This window comes from Parambassis ranga, chromosome 3, assembly GCF_900634625.1.
Source record: "Parambassis ranga chromosome 3, fParRan2.1, whole genome shotgun sequence".
NCBI classification, from domain to species: domain Eukaryota; kingdom Metazoa; phylum Chordata; class Actinopteri; family Ambassidae; genus Parambassis; species Parambassis ranga.
Genome location: NC_041024.1, coordinates 12990414 through 13011210, shown reverse-complemented (window position 1 = coordinate 13011210; position 20797 = coordinate 12990414). Strand labels below are relative to the sequence as shown.

The following is a 20797-nucleotide window of genomic DNA, read 5'->3' as shown; positions in this document are numbered from 1 at the left end:
GCTAGCTGGTTTGTTATGCTACTTTTGAACACAGTATATACCTGCATGACTTTCCCTCTTATGGATGTTGTTCAATAAGCTTCCTTCTATTTTATCACAAACCGAATATGGAGCACATGTGGGGTCGTCACTGACATATGCCTCAGACCTTTTACTAAAACAAAAAACCAACATATTTTATGTGTTTTCTTAAATGTAAAAGTTGTTTTCACTCTCGTGCAGACATTAAGTGGTCACAGCACCACTGTGTAGAGGAGTCTCTGCTCTCCAGATCTGTTCACTCAGAGAGTCCTGACTCACACTACACTGGAATGAGAAGCATGTAGAGAGAAGCTTGCACAACATTTCAGTGAGAAGAATCAGACCTCACGCAGACACACACACACACACACACACACACACACACACACTACAATGCAGAGACTGAGTGTGGAAAAAAAAAGTAATTTTAGTGACAAATGAAGAGGAGCAGACCACATTGATCAGCTGCCCACAGACATACGTCCCCTTTCTGTTGGTTGACTGGCGAGAACACATTATGAAAAAGAACAGATAATAGGAGAAGAAGCACTATCTTGTTGGAATATTAACTGAAGCTATAAACAAGGCTTTTGAAGAATAAGGGTCCATCTGGACAAAGGGTGAATGTCCCTGTCAGTGTGTGGTCTGTTTCCAAGCTGATGTCCTTAACTGTGGGGTTATGCTTGAACACACTGAGAAAATAAGGTGCTGTAGAGGGTTCTCAGTAAGCTAACAGTTTCCTCTCATAGTGCTGATGAAACAAAAGGAGAAATCTGCTCTTTGTCTCTGAGTGGATTAAAGTAAAATAAACACATTAAATTAAGAAGTTGAATATAATTAAATGAACCAGACTCTTTGTTCAGTCTAACTCTATTTTAATACTTCATATATACAAAGGATCAAATGATATAAAAGTATCCTTCTTCTTCTTCTTCCTGAAAGGAGTCAGAAAGGGTTCATAGACTTCTAACATGAGAGTGCCGTGTCCATAGTGTGAACTGACATTCCCTGTTGTGTTAACAGAGTGCTGCAATAAGGAGATCACTTTTTCATCTTCTCTTTGGAAAGGCTGCAGATACCAACTGGGAAGGGAATGGTGGGAAACTGTACCCTGATCATTTAAAAGCTGTTTGCCAAAGAAAAGCTCCAGCGCAGTGTCTTCACATCTGTTTATCAGGAACAGGAACACCAACCAGACTCACATTTCTGTTGTCTTAGCCCCTCTTGATGGGCACATGTGTGCACCTCTGTCTTGTAATATATTAAAGATGGTGCTGAAGTAATGAATCTCTGCATGCTTCTTGTTCACAAGTAAAGTGTGTATCAGCAAACATCCATGTGTGGAAGCTGTAAGTAGTGATCTCTGTACTCTGTGTGCAGACTGTTTCTTTTAATATTTCACATTTTCAAGGTAATTGCTTCAAAATATAAACGTGTTTAATCTTTATATTAGTTTTTTTGTAGCCACTTTGTTTACAGTATTAGCTCAACACTTTCTTTAAAATAATCTAAATTTAGACAGAAACAGTTATGAAACTTGACTCATATGTGTAAATGTCAACAGTTGTCATTGAGTAACTTCTCTTTTTGCCTCACCCTCCTTGTTCTCTCTCTCTACAGGTCATGGCCTTCCCTCACCTTTAGGTTTACTATTTAATTCCTCATTGTGGAAATACTCCTGGGTGTGTCCTAACTGCTCCACACACAGATACAGTAATATTGTTTCTTGTTGGATGTGCAGTTTCTTGACCATGACCCAAAACCTTGTTGTGGTTAACCCTGTGCTTTTCTAGCTGTGACTAGTTGTCATGAGTCTACCTGTCCAGTAGGTGGAGCTGATAGAATACCAAAAACACAAAAGGTTCTTGGCACTTGAGACTGTGTCTTAAGTGGAACACTGAAACTTTATAAGTACTTTGTAAACATGTAATCTAAAATCCCACAATGACTCAGTGTCAGAAAAAGATACAATGAACACAACATGTGTCAGAGTGCTCTTGTATGCAGTAAGAAAATTGTGTGTGTGTTTTCCTCATCGGTTCAACACAACATGAACCCAAATCAAAACTAAACAATGGTAGTAATCACCTCTCCTCAGTGTACATCTCAAACCTTTTGTTCATCTAATAGAGGCCAAACATCTGAGGGAAGCAACAAGCACATTTGTGAGTAGAAGGAGAAAACCAGCTCCTTGGTTCAAAATAGGCTGCATGACAGCAGGAATCTTGAATATAAATGATTCATAATTAGAAGTGTTTGAGCCAGATCTGTGAGCTTCAGCAGCTGAGTTGTGTCCGATTAATGTGAAATGTGACCCCGGCCTAAATTGTGTGCGATGTGTTGAGCAGCATAAACAGCTGGACTGTGGACACTAGTACTCTTAATAATAATGTAATCAACAAGTCAAGTGTTTTTCCAGGAAAAAAAAGTTTTACTGAAAAAAACTATGGTCATTTTAAAAATTTATACCATATGATTGTATAAACATAAACATAGATGGACATCAATGAAAATCAGTTACATACAGTTTAAAATACATCTACTCCTCTTTTAGCAGGTGAGAGTAAATTGCCTTTAAGAGGTTAAATCTTTTCATGTTTACATCAATCAAAGGCTGACATACAGTGTTAGATCATATGAGCTAGAATATAAACAAAGACAATTAGAAATCAATTTTAAATTCTGAATTAACATTCCATCCATTCATGTCTGAGGCTGACAATATCAGTGGTCTTGAATGAGCATAAATTCTACCAAGACAATGACACATGAGGTTTTTACGATCATACCGCACAGTACAAAAAAATAAAAACAAAAAATAAAAACTGCCTCCCAACACACGACAAGTTGCTAGTAAAGGGTTGATTGCAAGTGCGGCGAACAAGTCTCTGAGCATCCAGCATCTGGGCAGGGTGAGGGTCAGGGTGTAGCGGCTGGGAAGAGCGTTGTTATTGCAGTCAGAGCAGCCGCCCCCGTCGTCTCTGTGAGTGCTTTAGTGTAGTTAGTGGAGGAGGTATACAGTAAGGGGGTAGTTCAAGTGGTTGTCAGTTAAGACTAGAGACAGTCCACAATATTCAAGGTGTGTCGAGCCGGACAGGGACAGGCTGACTGTGAGTTTGATGGAGGGACTGGAGGCAGTGAGAGGGTACAGCCTGTAGTTACCACGGAGATAACTAGTTCTGACGGTCGGTGTGGTTTGCCACCGTGGACGGACTGACAAGAGGCGGGCCAGAGACGAGGAAGGCACTAGGAGTCCTCCCAAAGAAAAGAGTGGCTGCCTTAAGAGTTCTTGGCGACCATCTTCATTGTGATGGTCTTAACTTCTGAGTACTCCTTCAAGCCGTTTTCTCCCCTGAAACAGGAAACAGTGACAAAGATGATCATTTTGTTTAAACTAGCATGTTGACAGCAGCATTAAATATAGTGTATACACTGCTGGAGAGGGTCACAGCAGAAATGTTTCAAGACCTCTTAGATAAGATTAATGCGATGTTAAGCAATTTTGTAAAGTAACTTCTCAAAACACACAGTCAGTATTAGCAATATTGTGGTTAATTTGTGTATATTCAGTGGGCAGACAACCAAGTTATACTCACAATTCACGTCCATTGCCAGACATTTTATATCCTCCAAAGGGACACTGCGTGCTCAGAGCGTTGAAGCAGTTTATCCTGTGAAATACACAAAACATCGATCACTCGCCTGCATTTGACTCCTGTGGTTTGTTGTACAAAGGAACTGTGATGGCTGCTTTCACTGAAGGCTGCTGTTGTGTATTGTTGTGTGTCTGGGACAGATGTAGGAACAGATTCACATGGCTTCTGATTATTTCTATAGAATGAGTTGTGTTGTTCAGTTTATTTATTTGAGCAGCTGTCTAGTTGAATTTGCCTCAGAAATATAGTTTAGGTGCCTGATGTGAGCTGTGATTTGCTCAGCGGTAACACAGCATGTTTTGTATTTGTGATGGCGGTGGGATGAGGACTGGAGGGGCATCAAGGATGAAGGAGGAGGTAGAAAAATGTTTCCTCAGCTAGCAGAGGGCTGCGGTCAAGACTGACAAGTGGTGAAAACTTTCTGGCAGATGCTGTATGTTAGCTATAACATACAGCATCTCGTGTGTCTTCTACTCAAAACCATCTGTGTTTAATTACGAAAGAAAAACTAAACAAGTTTGGGGGAACTCAACATGCATCCTTTTATGACCGCTTCATTTATACAGAATTATAAAATTAGCCATTATCCATTTACATTTAAAATTGATGGTCTGAATTGTTGTCTTGTGCTGTCACATTACTCCACAATATTTCAACATCCTGAATGTCTGGGCTGTGGGGGGAAAAAGGAAGGAAAGCTTTTCTTTGTGGCTTGTGTAATGATAGTGAAGTGGCACTGTGCCAGTTTACAGTTTCTGCATGGCACAGACTGAAAATGTTGATACTTCCCACATGAGAATTATTACTGAGATTGCAGCTAAAGACACGCAGCAGATGGAACCTACCAGACAGTGCCAGTCTGCATGGCTGTGGATATGGTCATGGCTTTGTTGATGTCATTGGTGAATACAGCAGCGACCAAACCATAATCTGAGTTGTTGGCTCTTTCTATCACTTCCTCGATAGTTTTAAACTTCATGATCTGCTGGACTGGACCAAAAATCTGTGAAAACATGACAACCATGATTACTTAATTTACTATCTACATTATAAAATCTTTTTCTGTTTTAAAGACCTAAACATTTATAAAATGACCAACTATATACTGTTTAGTTGTGCTGGAGCTTCGTACCTCCTCTCTGGCGATACGCATGTCATCTGTCACATTAGAGAAAACCGTGGGCTCAATGTAGAACCCCTTCAAGCCCAGGGCTTTGCCTCCACACTCTAGCTTGGCTCCTTCACTGATGCCGCTCTGGATAAACTCCAGCACTCGATTCTGCTGCTCCCGGCTGATCTGTGATGGGGTGGAGTCCAGACATTAGACAACAGAAGATAGAAACATTGTCTAATACAGCAACATTATAATCTGTTGGTCTCACCTGTGGACCCTGCTCAGTCGTGGGGTCAAAGGGGCTGCCGACTATCCTCCTCTTGGCTCTCTCCACGCTCCTCCGAACAAACTCATCATACAGGGGCTCCTCCACATAGATGCGAGATCCTGCCGTGCAGCACTGGCCTGCGTTGAAAAACACACCCTGGTGGGCCTGCTCCACAGCCAGATCCACTGGGGAAAGGAGATTTGTGTATGTTAATAACCCAGAAAAAAATAATTTACAGCATGAGGAAAATTATTCAATAAAAAAAATCAAATTAAATGTTTTTTTTAAACACTCAGAAACGTGAAGGTCTGGAGTAAAACATGTCCTCATATTTATTGGAGCTATCCTGTGCAAATCTGATACCTGACACCTGAGAGACAGGATCCTGCTGTTGTGCACAAAGGGTTAATGTACCCCTGTGATTTATGGGTCTCGGTTGAAGCGCCCAACTGAGTCAGGGTCCATTCTCCTGATTTACAGGCCTTAGTGAGCCCCTCTCACGGCTGCTGAAAGCATTTGAAAGCCCCGGCACCCCCAGTTTGACACGTAGAATTTCTATGAAACTCATCCATCCAGAGTGTTTCATTGCACCACTAAGCTTTTCAGCATTTTTTGGATTCTGTCGGCAAATCTTCTAATCCACAGATTAAAGAATAAGTAACACAGAGAAGCAGTCAGACCACCTAGAGAGGGTTAAAAAACTCACGATCAGCATCTGCAAATATGATGTTGGGATTCTTTCCTCCCAGCTCCAGCGTCACTCTCTTCAGGTTACTCTTCCCCGCCGCCTCTTGGATCAGCTTGCCGACCTAGCAGAGGAAACAGATCTGAGGTTTACTAACAGAGACACAGGCCTGCAGCCAGATCACTAAATCAGCTGGAGCCATTAAATATCTTAAAGAGGCTGCTTAGCTCCAAACAAGGAATGCACCGGTAAGGCCAGCTGAAACATGAGTTCTGCAAACATACAGGATGAATATCTGTTACAGGCTTTTGGAGACAGGAAAACAAAATGATGTTTCAGCCGGGAAAAGCATCTGATATGTAATGAAGGCCAGGGAGAGGCAACTCCAAGGTGTGTGGGTGGTGTCCTGTGATCTGACACACTGTGAGACGGGTTGTTTGGTATGAAGTGAGTCTGCTGTGTCGATGAGAAAGGCGACAAGGGATTTGCTGTGGTTTTATGTCCTTATCTTCCTGTTATCCATATTTCTACTTTAATCCTTATCAGGAGTGATGATATCACATAACCAGAATGAAGAACAATAAATAAAACATTTAAGAACCACATTCCTTGATAAGATATTTGGGAAAATACCTGTTGCTCAATAGAATCACTGTACACTGTAAAAAATAATGTCAAGTATATAGGCTATATACTCGCTGTTGACAAGCTGAAACATAAAAACTTCTCTGTGTGTCTGTCTTTTAAAGGATCCTTGTGGAAGAGTGGAAAATGGTCTAGCTGGGTTGGGATTAATTAACACCTACACCTAACATTTAAACAGGATCAGATTATTTCACTAAATGAAATTACTGTCAATAAGAAAATATAATTTTGACTGTATTATGTGTTATCTCAACAGATAAGCAGTCTGGGAAATGCCCCCACACCCCTCTTACAATCCAACACCCGACGCAAGTATTTGTTTTCCTGTTACTCACACTGTCTGTTTTATTTTCCAAGAGAAGTGACCAGATAAAGTGGAAAATACCCTAAAAATCCACCTCTAACATGGAAAAGATTCATCCTCCCTCACTATCTCCTCTGGTGTCTGATTCACTGTAGTTCCCAGTGTGTAATAAAAAGAAAACAAAGAGGACAGGATCCACTGCTGTGCTGTGGTTGGTGCTGAGACTGTATAAAAACAACCCAGCGCTTGGCGTGGCTTCATAGTTTCTGATGTGTTTGTGTCTGTCTTTGATCAAAAACACAAACTGGCTGACTAAAAGGAGCTCATGTGTTTATTCAGGGGTAAAGGAAACACGCTGGGCTCCTCTGTGTGCAGTCACAGACGCTGTGAGTCAGTCAGGGGATGAGCTGTGGCCCTTTAAAATCCACCTGCAATGCATCCACCACCTTTCTCACTGTGAGGAGATGCTGTGGTTGTTAATATCACCCACCACTGCTACTACACTGTCTGACTCACTGTCTGGGCATCAGCAGTCTCTGACAGCGCTGCCTCTTTCTCTCAGTAATTGACTCCAGATCACATGAAACAACATGAAAAAAAACCCTAGGCCACTTAAAGGAAATGTTCAATCAGGACGAGGTGATAAAACAAAAAGGACGTTTACATGAGAAATGAGGGTGCAGGTGTCTCTCTATAGTAGCCTCACTCTAGCTAGTGCTGCATGTACTGAAAATAGTTTTTACATATTGAACTTCTAAAAGTCAACAACACTGCTGAGAGAACAAACTGATCTTCTTGCACCAGTTGTTCTGTTAACATAGCTTGCTATGATTTTCTAATATGGTCTTCATCTGAAGACACTCAAACACTGTATTTATCCTGAGAAGGACATGTGAGGAAGACAATGGCTCTTCCTCGAGCCTTCCCAAACTGCTTCTCTGACATTCATAAAAAAATATAAAATCCTGCTCTCTTTTAGTCTGACCCTGATTGAAGATAACACAGATTCTATTTTCACTGCTGCGCCTGTTTGGCTCCTGATATTAATCTACGATGTCTGTACATGTGTGAGCTTATCAGAGTTTCTCATATTCAGAATGCCGTTGAAAAAAACAACACAGCACACGCAGAGTCAAAACAAACACCTCACAACCATCACTGAATGTGATAAACACTGGAAAATATAACAAATATAGCTTCAAAATTAAGACTGCTGGTAATGACTCTTAGTGTAGTAATATTGTGCAGTGATATATGAGCTGCTGTCACTCACTGGCTGATCATTCTGGCCTCTGGGATGCATTATACCTAACATGGTATATTTAAGTTTCCCATTAACTGCTTCCCTGTTGTCTGAGTTTATCCTGTCCTGATAGTGGGTTCACTGAAAACTGTGTGTCACATTAATAGAACAGAGAGCTGTGGGAAAATAGAGGACTTTTTAGACAGTTGTGTTTGTATACTTTTGACAGTGCAAATATGTGCTTGTGTGCGAGATAAAATCCGAGCCCTGTCATGAGGAGTAATGACATGAGGAGTAATGACAGGGTAGGCAGCTTATGTAAGACCCCATTTGTTTGTCATTTAGACTTCAATACAGGCACACAACATCCCCTAATTACCCAGCCTGCTCTTTTGCTCTGCACATGTTGGTCACTGTGTCACTTGTGTTCATTGACAAAAGCAAGCAGTAGGCAGCTGCTGATCTGAGCCGCTTTACTGGAGAGAGAAGTACCTCGGTCGATCCCGTGAAAGCCACTTTGTCTATGCCCATGTGCGAAGAAATTGCAGCTCCTGCTGTTGGCCCGAATCCTGGCAAAATATTGATGACTCCCGGTGGAAAACCGGTCTGTCAAAACAATATGAGAGGAAACAAGCTTTAGCGGAGATGACAGCAGAGCCAAGCAAAACCACAGGCAGTGTGGGGGGAATCCGGACCCAACCCAACCTCCCTACAAGCAGAGAGCGGAGAGAACATCAAAAAGAAGAAGGCAACAGACAGATAGTCTCCACCGAGAGGCGAGGCCAGAGAGGACAGGGGGAAACAAAGAGGATGTGGACACTTAGATTTGTACAAGATTATTTATGCCTACATTAACACATGATGCTGCTCCACTGTGGGCAGCTGCACTGGCTACAACACATGGCTACACAGATATCACATTACTATGTTATTTGTAGTAGCCTTTCTTAATTTTTTTGTTTGGTGAGCTTTGTAAATTCTTTGAGCTACTAACCATCCCTTTCTTATGCCACTGTGTTAAACTAAATTTAAATATGTTTCTGGTTTAGTCCAATCAGAAATCAGCCTACACATGATGTCATCACAGAGGGCCGACATGCTGCCTTTGCACCAGTTCACTTTCCCATAATCCTTCATTTTGAGAGTAGACAACAATGCTAAACTGTAAATGTAGCAGTACAAGGAAGGCTTGAGTACTTGAGTACTTTTTATAGGAAAAAATTGACTAAAACAATTATTACAGTGATTTATGTTGTTACTTCACTACGCCCACTGATAATACAGATGCCAACTAAAGCTGGAGCTCCACAGTTACCCTTTAGGGAGGCCCCAGAACTGTTTGGTCTAAATTCAAGCACTGTTAGCAGGACAGAAGAATATTCTTGCATTGTTCTAATGTGGTAAATCTGTAGCACTGCCTTTGCTGCATTACAGCATACAGTTCCTTTAAAAGGAGCTGATTCTGCAGCCACTCCTCCAACAGTTTGTCCACATGTCTGTACTTCTTTTCACCAAGTGGGAGATATTATTGGTAATGACGGAGGCTGATGTGAATGTTTTTCAAAAATGACTTGAACACAGCATAATCGCTCGGCAGCCAACAGTAATAACATTATTATTGCTTCTGTAGCTTTCCCAGTCTTTTAACAAGCTTTTAACAAGGAGCATATACTGTGTATGGCTCAGCTGACGTGTGCGCTGCAGCTCCACTCCTGTTGGTCTATGCTATTGTTTGTACAGCTAGAGACTAGAGCATTGTTTTATCAAATGTGTAGGATGAGCACTATCAGGGTAGGTTTTTTGTAAATTGGGTGAAGTGGTTCTTTAATATAAGCTCTTCTTGTCCTGCCAAGAGTCTGAAGAGTCACAATATATGATAGACATGACAGACAAGCGACACTTTTCTAAACATCTGTTTTTTGTCGCTTTGTGGTTACATTAGCATTGGACTGTCCAAATACAGTTCTGGCCAAATTCATAGTGAACACTGTGTTCTTGGCAAAATGTAACTGATTCAGTTTCATATTAACGCTCGACTCTCCATATAAAATGCTTGTAGTTGTCAGAGTGATTCTGTCATTTACCTCCTTGATGAGTGCTGCCATGTAGAGGCAGGTGAGCGGCGTCTGCTCAGCAGGTTTAAGGACAACAGTGTTTCCACATGCGAGCGCTGGGCCCAGCTTCCATGCTGTCATCATCAGAGGGAAGTTCCACTGTGCAAAACACACACACAAGCCGGAGAAAAAGACATCATACATCTGACACACTGGGTGGTCACAAGTCAAGTTCAATTACTCATCGCTCTTTAGTCACTTACTCTCATTTTCACTCTGTCTAAACACAGTCAAGTGAGAAAATGTTCTCGGCACTTGTACAGTATTTTCTCTTCCCACAGTATTCTGAGAAAGTCAGGAAAATTGCAACACATGTGCAATAGACCCGTATCACTGTACAACACACAGGCCTGTGTTATTTCTGCTTTACACAGCAGCCCATGGGGCTCAACACAGAACCACACGCTTTCTGCACTCTTGCACAATCAACAGTGTCTCCTTCTCCTTGATCTTTTCCTCCTTTCTCATCATTCTTCCTTCTAAGCTGCTCACTCTTCTGCCTCTCACTTCTCATTCCCTATTACTCAGACTCACTGGCACAGTCATTTCTGGGTCTTACCAGCCGGAATTACTCGAATAAACAGTGAATGTCAGGAAATTACTGGAAAATGCAAAGTAAACAAACTCAGCCAACTCACTCTTATCATTTTTTAAACTTTACACTTGTAAGTTTATTTGTATCCATTGTGTGTGTGTCATTTGTATGAAAGCTTATACTCACAGGGATAATTTGTCCACAGACACCAATGGGCTCATATCGGGTAAATGACAGATACTCTCCATCTGTAGAGGAACACACATGCAGACAAACACACACACACAGAAAAAAAAGACGTCTGTGTTACTCGTCTTGTTTTTGCTTAAAGAGCATGAAAACTGCCTCAAACTCACGAAAAGCGTCACCACCTGACATCCACACAGTTGTTGACTCAACATGTTAATTTGTAAATGAATCCACACGCAACATTCCTGGTTACTTTACCCTGGTGAGAGATTACGTTTCATTTCGAGCCTCCAACAGCACAGGCATGTGTGTAACTGTTTTAGGTCATAGAGATGGGTGTTATGCTGGAAAGGTTTGCTCATTCCTCTTGCATTACTTGAGTAAAATGGAGGTTCTTACTGAGGGTGTGCCATGCTTGTTCATTCTCCGCAAAAACAATTCATACTGAGAAATGTGTGTGTGTGTGTGTGTGAATTTGTTACAACAGTGGTCAGATGGTGATTGCTTAATGTTGCATTTGGACTGGACTGATCAGTGGTGGATGACAAGCCAAATAATCATTTTTCAATGGGAAACAGTAAAAAGTTTGACAATGGACACAAAGCTGCAGTAAAGGTTCCCATATGTAAACATCTTCCCTTAATTCCAATGTAGATATCGGATCTTTCAAAACTGTTATTGTTTGTGGAATTAATCTATAAACCTATCTGACATTTTCAGGAAGAACTGGAGTGTCTGCGAGGCTTGTTTGAAAGTGTGACGCCTGCAAATGACTTATATTTCAATTTGGAACAAGCAATGTAAACGATACTAAACTGTGTAGCCAAAGGTGATCCTCCCCATTCAGCTGCAATATAAATTTAATACCACAATCTCAGCATAACATGGAAGACAAATACATTCTCAGGGGGGTGTTGGTGATGTAGATGTCTTGCAGGTCATCCTGACAGGTGAACAAACCAGATTACTTCCAATCATACAGGCTACAGGAATGCCCCCGTTTCTTTCCTCTAAAAGTCCACAGGAGGAGTAAAGCTTAAACCAAAGCCCTGGGAAAACGCGCACTGTGGTTGGTTTGGCAACAGCGTACAAGAGAAGCATTGAGAGGGACAATACAGTGGTATCAGGAGGTTTCCCATGTCCTCCCTCTTATTCTTTTTTCTCTTCCTGTTCAAACAGGCAGCCAACTTTCTCCCCTTCCATCCCTAAATTCAGCTGCATGCGACGGGAGACACCGACAGCTGCCTCGGATCTCTGCTCAGAGTAATTTTCCTGCAAACATTAATTACACCAACTTCTGAAGTGCTTTTTAAAAAAAAATCAAATCACATCACAATAGTATTGTGACAAGAGCCACTCATAGAGACAGAACGACTGAGAGTTTCGCTCTACTCCGTAAAGCTTTGTAGTGTACTAATACAGTATTTATAATATGTTGTGACACTTGTTCAGTTGCAGGTAGGATTATGTTTATACAAAAGGTGTAAACATAATAAGTTTAAACATAATTTAAACTTAAAATCAACTAAAGACATCTGCTGAAGCTAGCTAACCCGCTAACATCGTGCAATACCACTTTGCCCCACAAGGTGGAATCTAGAGTCATAGTGCTATTGACTCCCTCAGTCATAGAGGAGAAGAGAAAGAATGCTGAGCTGAGGTGACCACAGGGAAGCTGCAGTCTGCTGATGTTTTATTTATTTTTTATCAGTTACAGCAGATTTAAAATAATATTTTATATTATTATTTTCTTATCAACAATACTATAATATACTATCAATAAATAAGTGATAAGGATGTAAATGAATCCAGTACACAAATTCCAGCCTCCACCACCAAGGTATTGTCTGAGGGAAACTCCTTTCTTTCTAGTATCTCCCACATTTTCTTTATCAACCTGCCTTTAGCCCATTTTAATGAACTTTACTTATAAAGAGCTCTTACCCATCGGCATGGAAGTGCCATGAATTTTATCTGCATATCCAGCAAAGTATCTGAGTGTCTTAATAGTTCCTTGGAGGTCCACAAACAGGGTGGGCAGGAAAGGCTTCCCACTGTTCATCGACTCAATCGTCTGAAGAGAGAAAGAGAGACGAGGGAGACGTTTGAGAAATATGTGATATAACCCTGTGATCCTCACATAATTCCATACTGTTCTATCCTTTACACTCACCCAAGGGTGAAATGTGACACTGAGATAACACTAAACTACAAATGCAGCCTCTGAGTTACAGTTAAATGTTCTCTTTATGGCACAGCTAATATTTGTATTTTCAAACACACAGGCAAATGAGAGTGCTTTGCAGAAAGCCTGAAATGCATTTAGAGTAATAAAATCAGGAAAATATAATGTAAGCAAATAAACAGGGCAATGGTTACATATTATCAGAGATATTAAATGTTGCCATGGAAACCTACAGCTAGATAGACACTGTCCCTCTCCACCAGGTCAGCCAGTTTGGACAGCAGTCGCCCCCTCTCAGATGCATCCATCCGTCGCCACACTGAGCCCAGAGAAAAGGCGAGGCGAGCTGCCTGCACTGCTTTATCAACGTCCGCCTGCAAGAAGGAGAAACTTTCCAGTTAACTACCAACATGTAGAAGTGTTGCTTTCCTCACTTCTGAGGGAGAACGCGTAATCACGTCTATGAAACATGAAATTGTTTGAATGCATTTGGTTGTATGGCATTTTTACTTCATCATGATCATTATGACAGATGTTGCTCTACAAAGTAATGTCCTGTTCTGATTGTGTTTACCTTCTCTGCCTCCTGGACCTCACAGATCTGCTCTCCAGTTGCCGGGTTGTAGACGGGGAAGACCTTTCCACTAACAGAGTCCTGCCACTCATTGTTGATGAAAATCTGCAAGAGGAATTTGATGAACTTTGTTGAAATAAATGCACAAGATGATCTTTTAAGTCAAAAGACAAACATGATTTCCCAACAGCCTGAGTGTGATATAGTGGTTAAATTTTGAATTTCTAAATATTTATGTTATCTTAAGTATTCGTTGCATTACACATTTTGGCTGCAGCTCTCAGGCAGCACTTCCAGGCTCTTGTGTAAGGGATATGGGAGAATCTCTGGAAATCTGGACAGAGATTCCTGCCTGTCCAGCATTGCTCTCTGGGGAGTGCTCCACCATCCAGACAAAGGGGGTGGGTGGGTGTGGGGTATAGATAAATCCCTATCAGACACCAGACCCCCACCCCCAAGCACACAGACACACGTTTCACAACATCACTGCTCGTTTACGAGATCATAAAACACGTGCTGCGCTTGGTTTCTGTGATGCGTTAAAGCAAGTCTTCCGTTAAACAACCGCCTGGGATTCCAAACAGGACATATTCAACATCTATTAAGACCAAAAGAAAAATAAATGTTTACACAGTCACAGGACTGAGAATTATGTTGCTGAACGGCCAAGAGATCCTTCATACTCTGATGAAGAGTGGAACAAAACGCAAGGTGTGATTTGAAATTAAGTCAGCAACAAAAGTCTCCTTCCTGGCTGACATGTTTAGATTCATTAGGCTGACTGCTCACACACTGTTTTTAATGGCTGTCAGTCCGTCTGATAGATAGAGTGCAAGGAGAACATCTGCTGGCACAAACCCCTCTGTGTATACATATGCTCTTACCGTCCATGGACTTTAGAGGAGTTCTGATGCACTGAGGGAAAACCTGAGAGCAGGGTTCAAGTGTCCCACTGGCCTTAGCCTGCTTAAACTCTCCAACATGTTTACCTCCATAAACACTGGGCTTTAAGTACTATTTAATTGGCTGTAAACTGTTGGCTGTGTTTACTTTATGCCTGGTATAAAATGCCAACTAGTCTGAACACTGCTGGAGTCGCTGCAGACTCATCGCCCTGCCTCCATCCCTCCCACCTTATCATTCCCACGGTTCACTGGCTCATACTGTGGACTCTGCATATGATTAACTTACATGCAGATGTTGGAGGTGTTCAGTATCTGTGTGTACCACTACACAAAGCAATACCCTGCAAACTCATTCCTTTGTACTCCTCAACCCCCCCCCCCCCCCCCCACCACCCCCCTCCCCACCCCCCACACACACACCTAAGCTCGCAGGCCAGGGTGGCTTCTCTCTCATTCTCAGGCGCCTTCTATCCGAGGCCACCTTTAATCTGCTGCTCATTAAGAGCACTTCATAAAATTGTCAGTAACGATAAGGAGCAGAGGGCCAGCTACAAAAACAAAAAGTCCTGTAGAGCACTGAATTAGTTTTTAAATTTATAGGGGCCGCTGAAGTGGGGCACCCTAAATCAGAGGAGCCCCCTGACAGCCTCAACAGTCCGAGCAAGAATGCAGACCGTGGGTAGCTTTATGCATGGCGTAACCCCTCTCACAAGATGCTGCTAAAGGAGAACGGATGAAGCACGAGAACAGTGAAGCAGGCCCCACCTAAATCACAGCCTAGAAAAGGACAACTGTCAGCCGCCGTTTGGCTCGGCCCTCTCGCTGGGCTCGGACTGGTGTTAGACTTTTGTCTGGTTCCATTGAGAGACTTGATTAAGATGACAGCCAGGAGTCGTAAATCAACTCTCAAGGTTTCTTAAAATTGCTTTTAGGATCGTTTGGACGAGGGGCAAAAGAACGCAAGGATGAAAAAACAAGTGCAAGGGTGCACATTTTCAAATGACTAATAGTGTTTTCTTTCCCATTCCCTGTGGGGTCGTTTCTATCACTACACATGATGGTTTCATGTTTATGAAAGTCTGTGCTGCCACTCAGTGCTTAGAGCTAACTTGGCATCCAAATACTGCAGACAAAAGGACAACCTTTTTCAAGTAAACAGCTTTCTGTTAACACAGTTAAATGGGCAGATTTTGTTGTGAAAATGTTTTTGAGCTGCTGGATCAACTTGGACAAGCATTAAAATTGACATCAAACTGTGATCTGTGATGCCTGACATGTAACGAGGAGGCCTGATGTGGTTGAAAGCAAAGCACCAAGCAGATAGGTCAAGACGTTCAGCATGGGTCACAGGGCAGCTGCAAACATTTAGCAACTCTTGCTTTTTTGTAAAAAGCTGTCACTCACAACGCTCAGGGAGAGCCTGACCGTGGTGTAAACAAATGCTGTGACATGTTTTAAAAATTAAAATCAAACACGCTGAATTAAGACTGTGATTAGTGCATCTTCACAAGAGTAAAAAATGATGATGCTTTTGCGTGATATTTGTGGAAATTCATATTTTTGCAGTGACCATAATGGGAAATAAGAAATGCCAAAATATTTTCTGGAGCCAACAAAACATCTGTTTGGCTCTTTGCTTCTTCTCACCGATCAGATGCTAATGGCTGAAGGGATACGTAACACTATTTTTTAAAGCAAGTGGGGGATGGTGTGTGTGTGTGTGTGAGAGAGAGAGAGAGGGATTAAACAAACGTGTGTGTTTATACACAACACGCCAAAATTCCACAGCCAGACGAATCCTACAGGCACCTGCAACACTCGTCTGTGCAGGAAGTTTCATATCCTCCCCTATCACAGGACCTCTATTTCCTTTCTGTTCCTGGATGGGTTTCAAAAGTCTTATAATTACTACTGTTACAAGTGAGCAGAGAGCATGTGAAAGTGGAGACCAGCTGGGTTTTTTTTCCTCCTAGTCCTCTCCACATGTCTGACACTGAGGAGCCTTCATGTTTTTCACACACACACACACAGACAATGCCACCCTAGCACTCACAGGTTTTTGGCGAGGACGACCTTGCTGTCACCGACTAGCAAACATCTTTGTCTCGTCAGTATGTGTGGGCAACACTGCTTCTGTAATATGTGCAAAATCTCTTTTAGGTCACTAATCAGCAAACATAAACTTAAAAAATCAATCATTTTCAGATATCCAAGCTGTGCAAAATGTTAAAAAGGACATAATCACGTAATAATGTACCATGTTCACTACAAACGATACATAAAAACTTCAATTTACACTTCTAGCGACAGACAGCGCACAACACCAAGGCTATGTGCAGTTTAATCTCCATGAATCAACAATAAAAGTGACCTCTCCTCTCCCTGCTGCTGTTTTTGTACCATCTGAGGTTTGATGGGCTTCCTGTGTACTTAACCATTCTTTAAATCTCAGGTCAAGGGAGTGTTTAAAGAACATTTTTACACAGTTTTGCTCCTGGGATCAGTGCAAAGGAAGTCATTTAAAAAAGAAATGTCATGCTTTTCCACAGCACAAATAAACATGTAGAAAAGGCTCTTCTCTGCTGTGTCCTGTGCAGACGGGAGAATGAGCCTGTTCCACCAGATTTATGAAGCCAAGTGTTTTTCATAATGACACCTTAAGGATTTACACGTTCCTTGTCAGGAGGGCTGCAAACTGAAGGTATGGGAAGTTAACAGGGTAACCTCGCTGTCACTGCTCTTCCTTAAACAGTGATTAAGAGACAGGGGACATGATGTTGACGTGTCTGCTAAGATGATAATTTACACTCACTGCACAAGCAGGCATTTCACACCAATGGACATATTAATGGCGCTGCACACTTAGCCTGTCACAATCAAAGAGATGTGTTTTAGAGAGTATGCAGCCATGTGTGTGAACAAGGAGATTGTGTAAGCAAAGGCAGAGAGGGGAGGGAGGGGTTCTCGCTGTGCGCGTTGTGATAAATCATTTAGTTGCACAGTATCCGCTAACTTTGGCTCTGTTTGATCTTGATCGCAGTAAGATGGTGGTTTTGAAGTGAAAAACTCCAGAACTGCAGGTCAGGCTCTGGCAAGGCAGGGCCACTAACCCACACAGTGAGACAGGGTCATAATTTACACCCCGGTGGACAACACCTAGCATCAGGGAGCCCCAAGCCTCCATCTGTACTATCTCAATCAGTGACAGATTGATGGAGCCTCTTATTCATCCAAACTGAGTGGATGTCTCTGCATAGACTGCTGTACAAACACTCTGGGCCTTTAGCAGGCCGACTCTCCACAGGTTCCTATGGCGAGAGCGCACTAATGCCACCATGAGCAAAGCTACAAAGAAAATTTATAACTGTTGATTAGATTAAGAGATCTGCAACTCAGGCAGTTAACACAGCTGCTGAATCTGGTACTTGTTAGTTCTTTATATTTGTAGCACTGTTTGTGTTATTACCCTATTAGGGAGACAGTAAAAACCAGATTGGTGCACATTATTAAAACAAATTTGTTTGCATATTAATTCTTATCGGATTATTAACTATTCACAAATGTTCCTATTATATCAAAACAGAGCTAGTGATATGCAGCAAAACATTTTACAGTCAGCTCTTCTGCAAACTGTGCTTTTATTTTACATTCTTGTAAAATGTGTCTGACCGAGTGCACGTTAACTTATTGTGACTGAACAGTGTGAAAAACCACAAAGGCCCAAAGAATTACCTGGTAAAAAAAAAAACAAGTGAAAATGTCAATGAATAGATATCATCACTGTCTTATTTATGGCTTCCTTTGTGGTCCTTTAAACTGTTTCTGTCTTGTAACACAGCTGTTGGAGCCTTCTAGCGATAGAAATGTGGGGGTAGGGAAAAATGTTCCTTCTGCTGACTTTAGCAACACAAGAAAGTGTGTATGAAGACTGACCCATTCTCACAGGGACGTTAATCGACTAATTACTCCCAATTCGTATAGACACGCAGACAAAAGAAAGATATCTAAACTGATACAGCACAACGTGTCTTTGATGGTGAGAAGTTCATGACTGGGTGAAAAGGACAAGGGGCAAACCTCAATGCAATAACCCCACTTTTTTATCACATGCTTCCCTGTAATAGAAGGACATCTGTTAAGTCATGACACTGCACCAGCCATATCTCTGCAGGGTCACCTGATATATGCGTATTATTGCAAAACAAAGAGGTCGAATATGTTATTACAATAAGTTAAATATGGCTTTCATATTGCAGAAAGGTTGAATTATTAAAAAAAAAAGAAAATGATATCTGAGGACAATGTGGGCTGTTTCCCTTGCAGTCAGCAGGGTGGAGAACAGGAACAGGGTGTGAGGAGAGCCCACGCCAGGGGTGCCCATAAATCAGGGCCCTTCTGCCCCCTATGTCCACCAAGCCATCAGGGACTGGATGATCCAAATTCCTGGGGGTTAATTCACCAAGTCGCTCCCTAAATTTCTTCCTGTACACCGTCCTCTCCACCTCACTCTGCACTGCAAGGGATCAGAAAAGCTTCAAACACGGCAGAACCTATCCAACACATCCCGTCCTCTTAACAGTGCAGCAGCAGTGTGCCCTTTGCACTTAAAGCATGGAGGTGTGTGTTAACAGAGAGCAATTATAGCTGTGAATGAACTTCCACCACATGATCCTCACTCTGTCCTCTATGAGATGTGCCCTTTAATCTCAAACTCATAAAAACATTTGTTCTACAACTACGGGACCAGTTCAATAGCAACAAGGCTGACGACGGGACGTCCAGCTGAAAATCACTGTAACTGAATCCAAGAGGTGAAAAACCAGAGAAAGAACATATATGAACAATATAATTTTCATTCAAAGTGCAGCAGTGTGTGCACAGTATCACCGTGGCCATGTTTATATAAGGCCTATGTAAGTGTCTCAACATTGGTTTTGGCTGAAGACAAAGCTTGAAAGTTTCAAACTTGATCTGCTGATTAATTAATACTTAATTTTAGCAATATTCTCTGCTGTTTACTCTTCTAGGCAACAGAGAGCTGAAGCACTTCACAGAGGATTAAAGGATTTTTTTCTTGCAGCGTGATTTGTTTCATGGATCAAATAAAGTTCTTTGTTTGACTCATGCTTCTTTCCCCAGCTGTTTGTGCCCCCCCCCCCAACACAAGGCTGCTCTAACAAAACACAATATGCATTTTAATTCAAAACAAAAATTATTCACTGAACCAGCTTTGTGTTATATAAAACTGAGACCAGGCCTGATTCAAATTATTTGTCTTGACTGTTATTTTGGACTTGAGTGTTTTGCCATTAAGCAAAAAACTTGCTTTTGTTTCAGTTTAACTATGACTGTGAGACATTGAAAATTACTGAAATTTCTAAGAAGACACACACAGAGAAAAGAAGAATTAAAAAGGTGTTGCAATTTCGAGTATTTTACTTTCATAAGGATCCCTTTAAGCATTTTCTTCACACCCCTTTAAATGCACTTTTTAATAACTGGCCTCCGGCGCGGTGCAGACCTGGGTCCCTAATTGAAGCTGTTTTTAGGTGCCATTTGAAATCAATATAATAAATAATATAATTAAAATCACCAGGTGACGAATAACATAATAACTGCTCTGTTTGTTCATCTTGAAATACACCGTGGCCTCTGATTAACATGTTGTTTTATCATAAACGTAGACTCATGCAGATAATTACATTATAAATGAAGAAAAAACAAGTTTTTTTTTATTTAAGTAATTTGATACCACGTTAACACAAAGACTGTAATATTTGTAGACCCATATCGCATGACATCATCTAGGCCCAGTTTGTCTGAGTTATTGATTGTCTAATGATAATCCACACTGAGCACGTGCGGGACGCAGAAAAACCTTGATCAGGACTGTGCGTGCGTCCGTCTGAACTCTCAGTCAACACAAAGTTCTGCTGGGAGCTGCGCGCTGCTGACACACAGACTCTCTGAAGTTCTGACTCTTTTCTAAGTTTTGCTCAGACATCAGGCGTGATGGCGCAGCGTTCTTACGCGCAAAGTAAACTCTTCGGCGGAGGAGTGTGTGTGTCTGTGTGCGCGCGGTGAGAGAAACAGACCTTGGTGTACTTGATCTCCGGGTTGGGCACCGGTGAGGGCATCAGCTGGAGGGATGCCATGAGAGCAGCGGGGTCGCTCTTCACCTCTCCGGGAATCTCGATCTTACTGGAAGTCATCACGGCCGTAAACTCTCCGCTCGTCTGCCTGCTGCGCCTCTCCGGGGTTTTTTCAGCAGATACTCTGATTGTGATTTTGGGCTCCTTCCTGGGTTTATAGCCAGGTGTCAGCCGCGATTCATTCTCATTGGGCAGGGAGAAGGGCCG

At 41.9% G+C, this 20797-nt stretch overlaps 1 protein-coding gene across 1 annotated transcript; it reads right to left on the bottom strand.

Annotated features, from left to right (window-relative positions):
• Positions 1-2475: 2475 nt before the first annotated feature.
• aldh1a2 (aldehyde dehydrogenase 1 family, member A2) lies at positions 2476-20797 on the bottom strand. Its single transcript, XM_028401580.1, has 13 exons — positions 20534-20797; positions 13534-13638; positions 13193-13333; positions 12719-12848; positions 10772-10833; positions 10021-10149; positions 8429-8542; positions 5766-5868; positions 5060-5244; positions 4810-4974; positions 4523-4680; positions 3618-3692; positions 2476-3373 (listed from the first exon to the last, which is right to left on the bottom strand). Exons 1-13 carry the CDS (start codon positions 20648-20650, stop codon positions 3301-3303), a joined length of 1557 nt encoding a protein of 518 aa, XP_028257381.1. The 5' UTR covers positions 20651-20797; the 3' UTR covers positions 2476-3300.

What these genes read in the sequence shown, in the direction of transcription:
- aldh1a2 (XM_028401580.1), bottom strand. Translation starts at nt 20,650, where the DNA reads ATGACTTCCAGTAAGATCGAGATTCCCGGAGAGGTGAAGAGCGACCCC. An exon ending in CATATTTGCAGATGCTGATC is followed by an intron (nt 5,245 to 5,765) that starts GTGAGTTTTTTA and finishes TCCTTTCCCCAG; the next exon opens with TGGATCTGGCTGTGGAGCAG. An exon ending in CGACTGAGCAGGGTCCACAG is followed by an intron (nt 4,975 to 5,059) that starts GTGAGACCAACA and finishes ACCCCATCACAG; the next exon opens with ATCAGCCGGGAGCAGCAGAA.